Genomic DNA, 15980 nt, shown 5'->3' with positions numbered 1-15980 from the left:
GAACGAAAATTAAAAAAGTTCTGGCTCTGGGAAGAAGGGGAGCAAAAAAGGAAAACACAAAAAAAGAAAGACCCATGGTCGTTAAGGGGTTAACATATTTCACAGGAAAGCACTTTCACTTTCGTTTTTGAACGTTTTATGGTGAGCCCCTAAAAGTGGCTTAATACCTCTGACCACGTTGTTGACAGCAGTGACCTGGGAGTCAGAAATGCTTCCTTGGGTGATCCCCATGCTGTCCCCATGTCATTTGAGCACTGTCACTATCGTTTTGGGCACTTTTTAGGCTTTCTACAGAATGCCGGGGGAGCCGCCGCAAAAATGTTCGGGTCTCTCATAGACTAACATGGGCTCGTTGCTCCGGTCGAGCACCCGAGTATCACAGTGAGCTCGGCCCGAGCTTCGAGCACCCGAGCATTTTAGTGCTCGCTCAACACTAGTGATTACCAGCCAGTTTCGAGAGTCCGATAAGAAAACGAGCGTCCCTCGGAGCACATGATCCTGATAATCGTGCAATGTAAATACAGCGTAACTGCAGTTAAGCAGCTGGTTTTTAAAAATTTATGATTAGACCAGAAAATAAATCTACCAACTAAAACAATTAAAGAAGAAACAAATAATTAAAGGGGGTCTACATATTTAATAAAAAAAAGACCAAATCCAATCATAATGTTTAATACCTGGGAATAGCAGCCAAGACAAAGAGAATTATCCACAATGTTACACAGAGATTATAGATGAGCATTATTCCAAGGGTATATAATCTCCAGTATATAAAAGCAACCAGCGAGAAATCATCATATACCTGTACAGCGGATCATACACCCAGGTGATCTAATCATAGTGACAGCTGCCATGTAGGGATCATCACCTATATACCACCTTCTTATTCATCTCATTGGCAAATGGTTTAGCAATCGAATGCTTGGTTCTGTCTCCAGTATCTGCCAGGATATTTTACGTTTTGATGGTTTCTCCCAGTTACTGTCCACCCCCTAATATCTTTATAGAACAATAACATACATATAATGCAGCATGAAGGGGCTCGGTGAAGATGGCAGTGAAGGTGTGTAAGTGTCTGATGGGGTCACACAGCTCATAAAAGGACAACTGTCCGGCCTCATAATCCAGACGTACCCTGACTCTATCACTGGAGATCTTGTCAGGTAACTGGATCACTTTCCTGTCGTGTATCACTGAATACTGATTATTATATCTCCATAAATACCAGGACTTGTTATTATATCCAATCACTGACTGATGCCCCCTCCTGTCTATACTGGGATAACACATCCCCACCATCCAATCCCCTGATCTTCTGCTCTCCACATCCCAGTAATGTCGTCCTGAGGTAAATCCCCTCCTGCTCATCACCTGATTATACTGGAATCTCTCTGCTGTTTCTGGACGTTTCTGCTTCTCTTGTGTCCCGGTTGCAGTTTTCAGGTCGTCTGATATAAGGAGATTATTACCAGCTGTGTTTATATCCAGTAATATGTCTACCGGATGTTCCACATAGATCCCGCTCCTTATACCTGATATTACCTCACATAATGTGTGTAATGTGTGTGAGATCACAGCCACATCCAGGTCATCTCCATCATGGGGCTGTTTATCATGTCCCCCTGTGTCCTCATCACCTCCCTCCTCCTCAGGATCACACAAGTCACCGGTGTCTGGTTGCTGTAAGACAGTCAGTGGATCCGTCATGTTACACAGCTCCTCAATGTGTCTCATCTTCCTGGACAGCTCATCCTTCTTTATCTCCAGCTGATGGATCAGAGCAGACAGTGACAGTGACTCGTCCTTTTCCTGCCTGGAGATCTCACTCAGGACCTTCTTCTCCAGGTCGTCCACCCGTCTCCTGATGTCTGTACACAGGGCAGTGACTCTCTCGGCTTCTCCAGATGCTTTTTCTTGAGCTTTTCTCCAGCGCTCCTCCAGACTCCGGACTCTTTCCTTAGTTTCTTCTCTCTTTCTGATCAGTTTGTGGAGGACATTCCTCAGTTTCTTCCTCTTCTTCTCAGAGGCCTCATCCAGCATCTCCACCCGGTGTCCCCGATGTTCTCCGGCCAAACTGCAGGACACACAGATACAAGCAGCGTCCTCAGTGCAGTAATATTCCAGGATCTTCTTATGGACAGAACATTTCCTTTTCTCCAGAGAAGTGCTGGGATCAGATAAGACGTGTTCTGGTGATTTGCTGTGAGACCTCAGGTGTTTATCACACAGAGAAGCCTCACAGTGTAGACAGGATCTAACAGCAGGTACAGGAGAGTCCACACAGTAAGTGCAGCAGATCCCGGTGATCTTCTTCTGAGGTGACTTAATATGCCAGAAAGTCTTCACAATCTTACACAAAGCAAAGTTCCTCATCAGCGCCGGCCGCTCCAGAAACTGTTCCCGACAGTCAGGGCAAAAATAAACTCCAGACTTATCCTGTGTATCCAACACACGATCAATACAGACCCGGCAGAAGTTGTGTCCACATCTCAGCATTACAGGATCTGTATAAGTGCTCAGACAGATGGAGCAGAGCAGCTCCTCTCTCAGATCAGCAGACGCCATGGCTGACAGAGGAAGGGAGAAACAAAACTACAATTCTCAGAAACAATGGGCGGGTTTATACTTGTGAGTACAGGGCACTGGGCTCAGGAGCACAATGTTAGGCTATGTGCCCACGATGCAGAAATCCTGCATATTTTTTACGCTTCTCCCTGGCAGGAAAAACGCTTGCGGATTTTACATGCGTTTTTCCTGCCAGGTAGAAGCGTTTGTCAAGCGTCTTTGCATGCATTTCTGCATGCAGGTTGACAAGCGCTTTCCAAGCGATTTTAGCATCACTTGGAAAAGTACTTGACAACTTGTTCACACTATATAAATCCATGCAACCGGCATGGATTTATAGTAGTGTGATCAAGTTAGTTAAAAAAAAGAATAAGAATGGTAAAAAATAAAAAAAATAAAGTTTATACTCACCTTCCGGTGTCCTCCCGGTGTGCTCTCTGCCGTGTCCGGTGTGTTGCGCGGCTTGCGGTGGTGTGAAGGACCTGCGGTGACGTCATTGAGTCATGTGATGGATCACATGACTCAGTGACGTCATGGCAGGTCCTTCACTTCAGTGCGAGCATTGCAAGACACCGAACGCAGCGGACAAAACACCGGGAGGACATCGGAAGGTGAGTATAAACTTTATTTTTCATTTTAAATTCTTTTTTTTACAGTTTCTATGGTACCCGGGTCTGGATGAGAGTCTCCTGTCCTCCAGACTTGGGTACCATCCGCACATAGAAACGCATATTATCCGTGTGTACAAATGTACTGACACAGATAATATGCGTTCCAATGCAAGTCAATGGCGGCAATTACACTGCGTGTCCGCAAAATTAATGGACATGCTGCGGATTTTTGAGCGCAGCATAAACGCTGTGGAAAAATACGCAGCATGGGCATTGACATTGCGGCTTGTCATTGGGGACCATGGGGGGTGGATTACCAAGCGTTTCCCAAGCGTTTACTAACTCTAGTTAGTACATAGAGGGCAGAGGAGCTTAACTAGCTCACCCCTAAGAAGAAGTTACCGGACACCGGGTCTGAAGCTTACCGGGATCTCCACGACCCAGTAAGATAAACCGGAATCCCTGGAGAACTACAGGTCCCAGGATCGCTAAAGTGCTGATGCGTACCAGAGCCAGGAGACACATAGGCCCCATAAGTCGGGAGCGTGCGCTCCAAGAGAAGGCCCTACCACAAGGTCAGCCAGCGCAGGACAGAGACAAAGTTAGGCCTAGCTCCAGGCACGTCAGAAACTTATTACGCAGAAGCAAGAACCAGGAGGCCCAAAACCTGCTCATTGGGGAGGATCCTGACATGCAACCTTCACCCTACAGTGCTCCGGGGAGTGCCTGAAATTCCACCAGTAAAAGGTACTGAAGTGACTATTGTGTCCGTCCCTGTTTTTGTTCTGGCCCGGCGTAGTCTCTTTGTCCTGCATCCCCGTCCTTATACTGCCCTGAGGCCCAGCTCCACCTGTGGGGAGCTATACCATCAAGCTGCCTTATCATCAGCCTCAGTGGACTGCGCAGCGCTGGTGATCCTCACCAGAAGCCACAGATGGCGTCACAAACTCTTTCTTTTATAATTTTACAAAATCAAACCCCTTTTAAAGGAGAGGCCCAGGGTACGGGCCCGGGAGCCGACCACCGCGACATCTCTAAAGGCCAGGCTAAAGGCCCGGGTACCGAGTCATCCCCATTCCCCTGGGCTAGTCATATCTACGCCCTGGGCCTTTTGGGCCAGATACGTATTAGTACGCCCTGGCGACTGCGCCCGCACACAGGCTGTGCGGGGCAATCGCCGCCGGGTGTCAGCTGATTCTCACAGCTGACACCGGGTGCTATGTGCCAGGAGCGGTCCTGCTCACAGCACATTAACCACCGAAATGCTGCTTACTTACCTCTTCTCCGGCATCCCCCGCTGTCTGTGCGGGGTCCCGGTGGTTGTCATGGTGACCCGATGTCGTCATGATGACATCCGGGTCACCAGACAGCAGGACGTTAGGTATATCGTGCTCAGTGCATGGTCTCACTAACTTGTGTGTGCAGGGCTGCAGCATGCATAGTATAGAGATGCTGCTGCAGCATTTATATGCTGTGCAAGCGATCTGGGTTAAAAAAAAATGAAAAGAAAGTGAAAAAAAATTTTTTTAAAAATATTTAAAAAAATGAAAAAATAATCCCCCAAAAAATATATACACTGTACCCATAAATAAATATTATAATGAAAAAAAAAACAGCGAACAAATAAAAGTACAAGTATTTGATATCGCCTTATCCGGAACGACCTGACCTATAAAACTGTTCGACTAGTTAACGCCTTTAGTAAAAAAAATAAATAAAACAAACTAAGCAAAAAGTGATGCTTTATCATCATACCGCCAAACAAAAAACGGAATAAAACGTGATCAAAAAGACGAATGTAGATAAAAATGGTACCGCTGAAAACGTCCTCTTGTCCCTCAAAAAATAAGCCGCCATACAGCTCCATCAGCCGAAAAATAAAAAAGTTATAGCTCTCAGAATAAAGCAATGCAAAAAACGTATTTTTTCTATAAAATAGTTTTTATTGTGTAAAAGCGCCAAAACATAAAAAAATGATATAAATGTGATACCACTGTAAACGTACTGATGTGAAGAATAAAGCTACCTTATCAATTATACCACACGCAGAACGGCATAAAAAATCAATTCCTGAATTGTTGTTTTTTTTTTATTCTCCTTCCCAAATATCAGAATAGAAAGCTATCAAAAAATGTCACGTGCCTGAAAATGGTACCCATAAAAACGTTAACTTGTCCCACAAAAAAACAAGCCGTCACATGACTCTGTCAGCCGAAATATAGAAAAATTATAGCTCTCTAAATATAGCGATGCAAAAACTAGTCTTTGCAAAAAAAAGTGTCTTTTAGTGTGTGACAGCTGTCATTCATAAAAACCAGATATGAATCTGGCATCACTGTAATCTCACTGACCCAAAGAATAAAGTCATCTAATCACTTATACCGCATGAGGAAAGGCGTAAAAAATAAACTCTAGGGTTAGGGTTGTGCTAGGGTTAGGATTGTTCTAGGGTTAGGGTTGTGCAAGGGTTAGGGTTGTTCTAGGGTTAGAGTTGTGCTAGGGTTAGGGTTGTTCTAGGATTAGGGTTGTGCTAGGGTTAGGGTTGTGCTAGGGTTAGGATTGTTCTAGGGTTAGGGTTGTTCTAGGGTTAGGGTTGTGCTAGTTTTAGGGTTGTGCTAGGGTTAGGATTGTTCTATGGTTAGAGTTGTGCTAGGGTTAAGGTTGTGCTAGGGTTAGGGTTGTTCTAGGATTAGGGTTGTGCTAGGGTTAGGGTTGTGCTAGAGTTAGGGTTGTTCTAGGGTTGGGGTTGTATTAGGGTTGTGTTGGGGTTGGGATTTTTTCAAAAGTAAAGAAAAAAAAATGATGACGATATGGCGACCAGTGTTGCATCGGGTGCTCGGGTATGCACCAAGCATCGCGGGTGCTCGAGTAACATGTTCGGTTCTCCGCCCCATATGATTCGCAGCCAAAAGAACCTCACGGGGATTGCCTGCCATAAACAAGCGATCCCCGCATGTGTTTTTTTAATGTCTAACAACTGTGAAACATGTGGGGCAGGGACTCGAGCATGTCACTCGAGCATGCGTGATACATGGTGCATACCCGAGTACCCGATGCAAACTCAAGTAGTGAGAACTTGCACTCAAGACAAATGACAACTTATTCAATATGATGACCTAATGTTTTCAATTTCTGTGTCGTACCTCTGGATTCAAAATGTTCACTATACCCCTTGATAAAATCCTTGAGGGGTCTAGTTTCCAAAATGGGGTCACTTGTGGGGGGTTTCCACTATTTAGGTGCATCAGGGGCACTCCAAATGCGACATGGCATCCGCTCTGAATTCCAGCCAAGTTTGCGTTCAAAAAGTCACACAGTGCTCTTTCCCTTCTGACCCCTGCCGTGCGCCCAAACACTGTATTTTCCTCACATAAGGGGTATCGGGAGAAATTGCACAACGGTTTTGGGGGTCCATTTTCTCCTCTTACCATTGTGAAAATAAAAAATTTGGGGCTAAAACATAATTTTTGTGAAAAAGTTAGATTTTTTTATTTTACGGCTCCATGTTATAAACTTCTGTGAAGCACCTGGGGGTTCAGGGTGCTCACCACATCTAGATAAGATCCTGAGGGGTTTAGTTTCCAAAATGGGGTCACTTGTGGGGGGTTTCCACTGTTTAGGCACATCAGGGGCTCCCCAAACGTGACATGGTGTCCGCTAATTATTCAAACAAATTTTACATTCAAATAGTCAAATGGTGCTCCTTCCCTTCCGAACCCTGCCGTGCGCCCAAACAGTGATTTTCTCCCAAATATGGGATATCGACGTACTCAAGAGAAATTGCACAACAAATGGTATGGCGCAATTTCACCTGTTACCCTTCTAAAAATGCAAAATTGGGGGTTGAAAAACATTTTTGTGGGAAAAATGTGAAAATGTTATTTTTATGGCTCCATGTTATAAACTTCTGTGAAGCACCTAGGGGTTCAAGGTGCTCACCACACATCTAGATAAGTTCCCTGAGGGGTCTAGTTTCCAAAATGGTGTCACTTGTGGGGGGTTTCCACTGTTTAGGCACATCAGGGACTCTCCAAACGCAACATGGCGTCCACTAATTATTCAAGCAAATTTTACATTTTAAAAGTCAAATGGCGCTCCTTCCCTTCCGAGCCCTGCCGTGTGCCCAAACAGTGGTTTGCCCCCACATATGGGGTACTGGCGTGCTCAGGAGAAATTGCACAACCAATTTTGGGGTCCATTTTTTCCTGTTACCCTTGCAAAAATAAAAAAATTGGGGTCTAAAGTAACATTTTTGTGAAAAAAGTTAAATGTTAATTGTTTTCTTCCACATTCCAAAAATTCCTGTGAAGCACCTGAAGGGTTAATAAAGTTCTTGAATGTGGTTTTGAGCACATTGAGGGGTGCAGTTTTTAGAATGGTGTCATTTTTTGTTATTTTCTGTCATAAAAGCCCCTCAAAGTCACTTCAAATGTGATGTGGTCCCTAAAAAAATGGTTTTGTAAATTTTGTTGGAACAATGAGAAATTCGTGGCTAACTTTTAACCCTTATAGCTTCCTAACAAAAAAAAATGTTGGTTCCAAAATTGTGTTGATGTAAAGTAGACATGTGGGAAATGTTATTTATTAACTATTTTGTGTGACATATCTCTCTGATTTAAGGGCATGAAAATTCAAAGTTTGAAAATTGCTAAATTTTCAAATTTTTCAACAAATTTCTGATTTTTTCACAAACGCAAGTGATATCGAAGAAATTTTACCACTATCATGAAGTACAATATGTCATGAAAAAACAATCTCAGAATCAGGGGGATCCGTTGAAGCGTTCCAGAGTTATTACCTCATAAATTGACAGTGGTCAGAATTGTAAAAATTGGCCCGGTCATTAACATGCAAACCACCCTTGGGGGTAAAGGGGTTAACAACTTATGCATGATTCAATCTTAAGGCTGTTGAATCAGTGCTTCTTGACATTTTTGCCACTGCATGTGCGGCACCCCAGGGGTCTGGTTGCCGCAGTAATAGAGATATTATGTCTGAGAGCAAGTGGGAGGATTCTCTGGTCAGGATCCCTAAACATGCAACACGGCCCACCCAGACCTGGGAGGGGAGGAATCTGCCCTTATAAAACTGGGTCTGGGGCGGGATTAGAGTAGTCAGAGCCTGGAGAGGGAAAGGAAGAATTAGGAGCTCTGTAGGAGCAGTAGCAGAAGTCCAGGGGCTGGAGCTGAGCAGAGCTCACCCTGGACAAGGACACTAAAACCGGACACAGGAGTCCGAGGCTGTGGGGACTGATCTACACCCAGCAGCAGAAACCAGCCGGCAGGGGATTCCAGGTCCTCTGGCCATAGAAGCCAGGAGGCTCAGTCACAGAGAAGGGACCAGCGCCGCCATCCAGGAGCGGAGGCTAACAGAAGGCCCCAGGTCACCAGCCATACGGGTGAACACCACACGGTATACTCAGGGACGTGGGCTACTTGTAACCGCTGACAGCAAGGTAGCCAGGAAGAGTGCAGATTAACGGGGAGGCCTACAACTCCACCTGGCCAGGGGAACTCCTGCTTGCTCGCAGACTGACCAGGCCCCTTATACTAGCCAGTACTCCCGGGAGGGTCTGCCTTGTACCATCAGTAAAGACCCTGAACTGCACCACACATCTCTGTGATTCCTTGTCGCACCAGCACCATCAGCACTGGGACCCTCACACCATCACTCCCATCATCCACATTAGCTGCCCTGAGGCAATACTCCTCCCGTGGGGAGTTATCCCATACTCGGCTGCGCAACCAACATCAGCCTCAGCGGTCGGCAGCGCAGCGGCGGTCTCCACTGACCGCAATCCACGGGTGGCGTAGTCGGACACTTATTACAACGTTTAGACTGCCACTGGTTTGACCACCCTGGGCACGGACCGGGTCACCGCCACGGAGAACTACAACCCCCATCGATCCGGCTCCGGGTATTTCCCCTGCACAGCAGTAGCAGCACAGTCCCAGGGGGCGCGTCAACTTTGGCGTAGTCGGCAGGATTTCGTGCCCGCAACCACCGGGTACTGCGTGCCTGAAAAAGACTTTTGAACTTACCTGTGGTGAAGTTTCCCGCCGTCCGGAGTCGTTTCCCGCCGTCCGGAGCCGATTCCCGCCATCAGACGCCATCTTGGACCGTTTCCCGCCGTCTTCTGCCTTCTTCCCGCCATCAGACGCCATCTTGGACCGTTTCCCGTCGTCTTCTGCCTTCTTCCCGCCATCCGCAGCTGCTTCCCGCCATCGGACGCCATCTTCGGGACGCCGCACAGGAAGAAGAGGGGCGTGGACGCCGAAAGCGCGCGAAATCCGAAGCTCCGCCCCACGCTGACGCCGCGCAAGGTCCTGGAAGGAAGGAAGAGCGACGCTGACGTCATCGGAGTGCGACGCCAGGTCCTCAACCCCGACGATTGACTGCGGAGCCGCGGCCTACCGAAGAAGAGCATCGCAAGGTAGGCCACGGTCCACTAGGGGGGAGGAGGATGTCGGATACCGAGGAGAGCTCCACCGCCACAGCCACCGCCAGCGCCACCGCTGCTGCGGTCATGCCATTCACCATGCCCTATATCCCGGGGGCAGCCTGGCTACCCCAGTACTCAGGGGAGTCACATACCCTAAATGACTTTAGAGAAAGACTGGATAGCCTCTTCCAGGTGTACCCCCTCACAGAAGAGCAAAAAGTGAGCATCCTAGTGGCCCAATTAATCGGGGCAGCCCAAAGGGAGGTAAAGTCCTGGCCACTTGGGAGGAAGAGGACTGTCAGAGAGATACTAGCCCTCCTGAAAGACACATTTGACACCCGCACCTCAGCCGAAATAAAGCTCAGATTTTACGGGTGCAAACAGCGAGCACATGAGAGTATAAGAGACTATGCTTTAAACTTACAAGAGGCCCTGAGAGCCATTAAGCAGGCAGACCCTGACAACGTGGGAAATGAAGATAAGCTGTTGACTGAACAATTTATTGAGGGTCTACTATGCAATGCCCACCGAACCCAGTTGCGGGCAATGGCCTTACAGGACCCTGACCTGGACTTTGCACAGTTCAAGGACAGAGCCATCCGGGTGCTCCGAGAACCGGCACCAGGTGGCGCTGTGACCCACAGGCGCCCTGCTATCACTTATCACCAGGAGACGGCGCCCTTGTCTGCAGGGCCTTTGGGGGCTGATGCGCAGGCTTTGAACAATGACCCGGCAACAGACCTGCACCATCAGGTCCAAGAGCTGACTAAGTGTTGCCGCGCTAACCAGAACTGTGCAGTCTTTACAGGTCTCTTCTCCAGGAAAGATCCAGCTGGCATCCGGACCAGAGGACGTCCCGTGGCGCCGACTGAGGAGGACCCCACCAGCCAGAGGAAGACCCAGCGACAGATACAACGAGGATGGACGACCCATCTGCCGCCGCTGCAATCAATCCGGACATGTGGCAAGGTACTGTCATTTAACCGGGCACAACCTGGGGTAGAGGGCCAACCCCCAGGCACAAGACCATCAGGCCCATCAAACTGGCGTGATAAATACGTAGGGGGATGTCAAATCTTGCCTGTGGTACTGGATGGCATTCCTATGAGTGCCCTACTAGACACCGGGTCACACGTCACCACCATCCCGTACGTGCTCTTCAAGCAGTACTGGAATGACTCGGACATAACCCGCTACCCAGATGACGACCTGAGTATCATCGCCAGCAATGGTCAGCCCGTGCCGCAGGTGGGATTCAAGGAGGTGACCATTAAGATCGGTAAAGTCGAACTGGCGGCACAAGGACTGATTATAGTGGACATAGACCGTCATGAGAGTCACCCTAGAATAACCTTGGGAACTAATGTGATTGAAAATTGTCTTGCAGAGGTGATTCTCATTTTACAGCAGGTTGCCAAGAACGCCAGTTCCGGCCAGCAGCGTGTGCTCCAAAAAGAGATCCGGGCACTCATGAAGCGGCAACAGGTGGAACTATCTGGTGGTGAGATAGGTAGCGTGAGAATGTGTGACCCGTTCCAGATTGCCATGCCCCCAAAAAGTGAGATGATGATTTGGTGTCGGGCAGCTATTGGTCTAAGAGGTAGAGACTACCAAGCAATGGTAGAACCCGTCTACTCAGACAGTAGGCCCACCATTTTGACAGCACGGGGGGTGGTCGATGTACGCCATGGGAGGGTGCCCGTTCGCATCATAAATATCGGGGAGAGAGAAGTATACCTGCCCCGGTATGCCACGCTAGCCAAATTGTTCACCATAAACCAGAATTCTGTACAGGCCGTGGAACCCTTGCCTCCATCTCAACCAGAGGAAGGTAACGGCTCTAAGAAACCAATGGAGGACTGGTGTCAGCAACTACATTTGGGTACTGACTCCACTCCCTCACACCAGAAACAGGGAGTCTATCGGGTGGTTCAAGAGTACGAGAGAGTGTTTAGTAAACACCCGTTAGACTTCGGGCGAGTAAAGGGGGTAGAACACCACATCCCCACGGGAGACAATCCTCCCATAAAGGAGAGGTACCGACCCGTACCCCCGGCACACTACCAACATGCCAAGGGGATGCTTAGAGACATGAAGGAGGCTGGGGTAATCAGGGACAGCTGTAGCCCCTGGGCAGCTCCACTAGTCTTAGTGAAAAAGAAAGACAACACCATGAGAATGTGTGTAGACTACAGGAAGGTCAACCGTATCACACACAAAGATGCGTACCCGTTACCAAGGATAGAAGAGTCCTTAGCTGCATTAAAATCTGCTAACTTCTTCTCTACTTTGGATCTCACTAGCGGGTACTGGCAGGTTCCTGTAGCAGAGGCGGACCGGGAGAAGACCGCATTCACCACCCCGATGGGTCTCAGTGAATTTAACTGTATGCCGTTCGGGCTCTGCAACGCACCAGGAACCTTCCAACGGTTGATGGAATGCTGTCTGGGACACCGGAACTTCGAGACGGTCCTGTTATACCTGGACGATGTCATCGTCTATTCCAAGACCTACGAGGACCACCTGAAACACCTGGCAGAAGTGTTCGAAGCTCTGGCAAATTACGGCCTAAAGGTGAAACCCTCCAAGTGCCACCTCCTGAAACCAAAGGTGTAGTACCTGGGACACGTGGTGGGTGCTGACGGAGTGGCTCCCGACCCTGATAAGATCACCGTAATTAAGGACTGGCCAAGACCCTCCAGCATAAAGGAAGTGCGGCAGTTCCTCGGGTTGGTAGGCTACTACCGAAGATTCATTCCCGGTTTCACCAAAATGGCAGCCCCTATGCAGGACCTCCTGATAGGTCAATCTCGGAAAGCCAAGAACCAGAAGCCGCCCTTCAGGTGGGAAAAGCTGGAAGAGGAGTCCTTCTGCCAGCTGAAGATGGCCCTCACGGGGGATGAAATCCTGGCATATCCAGACTACAGCCAGCCCTTTATCCTCCACACGGACGCAAGCAACATCGGGCTAGGAGCCGTACTGTCCCAGATCCAGCAAGGGAAAGAACGGGTAATCGCTTATGCCAGCCGAAAGCTACGACCCACGGAGAGGAACCCTGAGAATTATAGCTCATTCAAGCTGGAGTTCCTGGCAGTAGTGTGGGCAGTGACCGAACGTTTCAAGCATTACCTTGCCTCCTCCAAATTCACCGTGTACACGGATAACAACCCGTTGACACACCTGGACACTGCAAGGCTCGGTACCCTGGAACAGAGATGGATGGCCCGCCTGTCCAACTTTGAATTCACCATCAAATACCGGGCAGGACGCTCAAATGCCAACGCGGATGCCCTGTCTAGAATGCCGAACTTACCGGATGTAGAGGAAGATCCAGAAGATCTGGAAGAAGTTGAGCTCCCTGCGTTCCACCGTCATGGGATTACCCTGTATTCCCACCGTGTGAAGGACAGGCGCTCCGTGACGTTCAATCCCTTGCCCCACTACAACTGGGCGGAGACGCAAGACAGTGATCCCGCAGTCCGTCTGGTGAAGGAAATGCTGACCCAAGCCGATGCCAGTCTTGACCCAGACGCTCCGGAGGAGACCAAGCAACTGTGGAAGGAGAAAAGTAAGCTGTTCCTCTACAGGGAGAAGCTGTGCCGGAGAATGGTTAACTCTCGAACACATGAGTTGACCTGGCAGGTAGTGGTCCCAAGACGAGACGCGGCTATGATTCTGGAGGCATACCACAACGGAGCAGGGCATTTCGGATGGAAGAAGCTGGAGTTCTTGTTGGGTGAACGGTTCTACTGGGTAGGCATGAGAGGAGCCATCGAGAGGTGGTGCAGAGACTGTGGCCCGTGCCACCTGAGAAGGAAAGACCGTGCCAGCCAGAAGACTCCCCTGCAGCCCATCATCACCAGAAAGCCACTGGAACTGGTAGCCCTGGACCATGTGAAACTGGCTCCAAGCAGATCTGGGTATGTCTACGCCCTCACAATCGTAGATCATTACTCCCGGTTCCTAGTGGTGGTCCCGGTCAAGGACTTAACGGCTCAAACAGCAGCTAGAGCCTTCCAGCAGCACTTCTGCCGTCCACACGGGTACCCGGACCAAGTGCTGACAGACCAAGGACCAGCCTTTGAAGCGGAGGTCTTCCAGGAGTTCTGCAACCTGTATGGCTGCAAGAAGATAAGAACAACGCCCTATCACCCTCAAACCAATGGACTCTGCGAGAAGATGAACCAGGTGGTGATAGATCTGCTAAAAACATTGCCCCTGGAAGAACGCAGTCTGTGGCCTGAGAAACTGCCCGACCTGGTGGACCTGTATAACCACATCCCTGTAGGTTCCACCAACTGTACCCCGGCTTACCTAATGAGAGCAAGACCTGGTAAGCTGCCTATTGACCTGGATATGGGAGTCCTGACACCTGAGGACACCTCGCCAGAGGCAGACTGGGATACAGAACGGCAGCAGCAGTATCGGAAAGTGCAGGAGAGCGTCGAGCGAAGTCTGTCTCAAGCTAGAGAAAGGCAAGAGAGGGCTTATAACCAGTATGCTCCCGCTGTTCCCCTGGTACCTGGAGAGCAGGTCTTGAAGAGGAAGAGACGGCTCCACAAGTTGGACGACCAGTGGGAGAAGGACCCGTACACCGTACTGCCATCAAGCCATGAGAACCCAAAAATCTGCATAATCAGTAAGGATGGAGGAGAAACCACAGCCATTGTCTCCAGAGACCACCTGAAGAAGTGTCCCGAGCAGCTGCAAAGCCTTGAAGAAGATCAAGAAAACCCTCAACCCGCAGAGGAAAGGGAAGAAATGATCAGTACCGTACTCGGAGACTTCCCCCGGTCTTGGACACAAGTAAACGGCGCTGTCGTGGTACCCGTCCTCACCTTTCTCCAGCCAGCCCCGCAAGTGCCTACAGAGGAACCGGTAGAGCTGGAAGAGCAGCCGGCCCAAGAGGCAGAAGAGTCCACACCAGCAGTCCAGGAGGATCAACCCTCTGCTAGTAGTGAGCCTGCCGTGCCCCTAGTGAGCCAAAGAGTGCGCAGACAGCTGCCCAGCTTACCCATGACACCTCCTACACCCTGTAGTGCAGACCCAGTTAGTGAGCTCCGCAGGTCCACTAGAGTCACTAGAGGTCAGATACCCGCTCGCTGGAGAATCTAAACTAATGCACTGTGAATTTATCTAACTGTTTATGGTTTATGTTTGTTGCCTGTTACTAATTATGTTTCTCAGTTACCCTGCAGATTTATTTGGACTAACAGGTTATGGACACTGGATAACCGGAACAGTTTTGTAGATAGTTGCACCTTGGTGCCTCTTGCGAAGACGGTCGCAGAAGAGAAAACCTGTCTGGCGTGGCCTACTTGCGGCCCAAAGTAGTAAGCTCCAGCCTTGCAGCCACGCCCAAGGACAACGCAAGGGGTTTGCTTTGGACAGGTCCCCTACTCCGATTAAAGTTTCGCCTTGTTGGGTGACATGGACACCCCCTTTGTTTCGTAAACTTCACCTTGGGTGATATGGACACCCGGTCACGGGAACGCCGTGACCTCTACAGACTAAAGCTTCTTGTAAATATGTTGTCTTGTTATTGTTATACCTTGTATTTATGTTTCTTTAAAAATGTGTTTAGTCCCGGAGTACTAAAATTTACTAGGGGGGAATGCGGCACCCCAGGGGTCTGGTTGCCGCAGTAATAGAGATATTATGTCTGAGAGCAAGTGGGAGGATTCTCTGGTCAGGATCCCTAAACATGCAACACGGCCCACCCAGACCTGGGAGGGGAGGAATCTGCCCTTATAAAACTGGGTCTGGGGCGGGATTAGAGTAGTCAGAGCCTGGAGAGGGAAAGGAAGAACTAGGAGCTCTGTAGGAGCAGTAGCAGAAGTCCAGGGGCTGGAGCTGAGCAGAGCTCGCCCTGGACAAGGACACTAAAACCGGACACAGGAGTCCGAGGCTGTGGGGACTGATCTACACCCAGCAGCAGAAACCAGCCGGCAGGGGATTCCAGGTCCTCTGGCCATAGAAGCCCGGAGGCTCAGTCACAGAGAAGGGACCAGCGCCGCCATCCAGGAGCGGAGGCTAACAGAAGGCCCCAGGTCACCAGCCATACGGGTGAGCACCACACGGTATACTCAGGGACGTGGGCTACTTGTAACCGCTGACAGCAAGGTAGCCAGGAAGAGTGCAGATTAACGGGGAGGCCTACAACTCCACCTGGCCAGGGGAACTCCTGCTTGCTCGCAGACTGACCAGGCCCCTTATACTAGCCAGTACTCCCGGGAGGGTCTGCCTTGTACCATCAGTAAAGACCCTGAACTGCACCACACATCTCGTGATTCCTTGTCGCACCAGCACCATCAGCACTGGGACCCTCACACCATCACTCCCATCATCCACATTAGCTGCCC

General features: G+C 49.4%; 1 protein-coding gene across 1 annotated transcript; it reads right to left on the bottom strand.

The window, feature by feature from the left end:
• Positions 1–669: 669 nt before the first annotated feature.
• Positions 670–2590, bottom strand: LOC141164693 (E3 ubiquitin/ISG15 ligase TRIM25-like). Its single transcript, XM_073650179.1, has one exon. The coding sequence runs from the start codon at positions 2563–2565 to the stop codon at positions 979–981; it is 1587 nt and encodes a 528-aa protein (XP_073506280.1). The 5' UTR covers positions 2566–2590; the 3' UTR covers positions 670–978.
• Positions 2591–15980: the final 13390 nt, after the last annotated feature.

This window comes from Phyllobates terribilis, unplaced genomic scaffold, assembly GCF_046119375.1.
Source record: "Phyllobates terribilis strain yellow unplaced genomic scaffold, ASM4611937v1 Scaffold_10__3_contigs__length_209671492, whole genome shotgun sequence".
Lineage (NCBI taxonomy): Eukaryota > Metazoa > Chordata > Amphibia > Anura > Dendrobatidae > Phyllobates > Phyllobates terribilis.
This window is presented reverse-complemented; position numbering and strand designations above follow the sequence as displayed.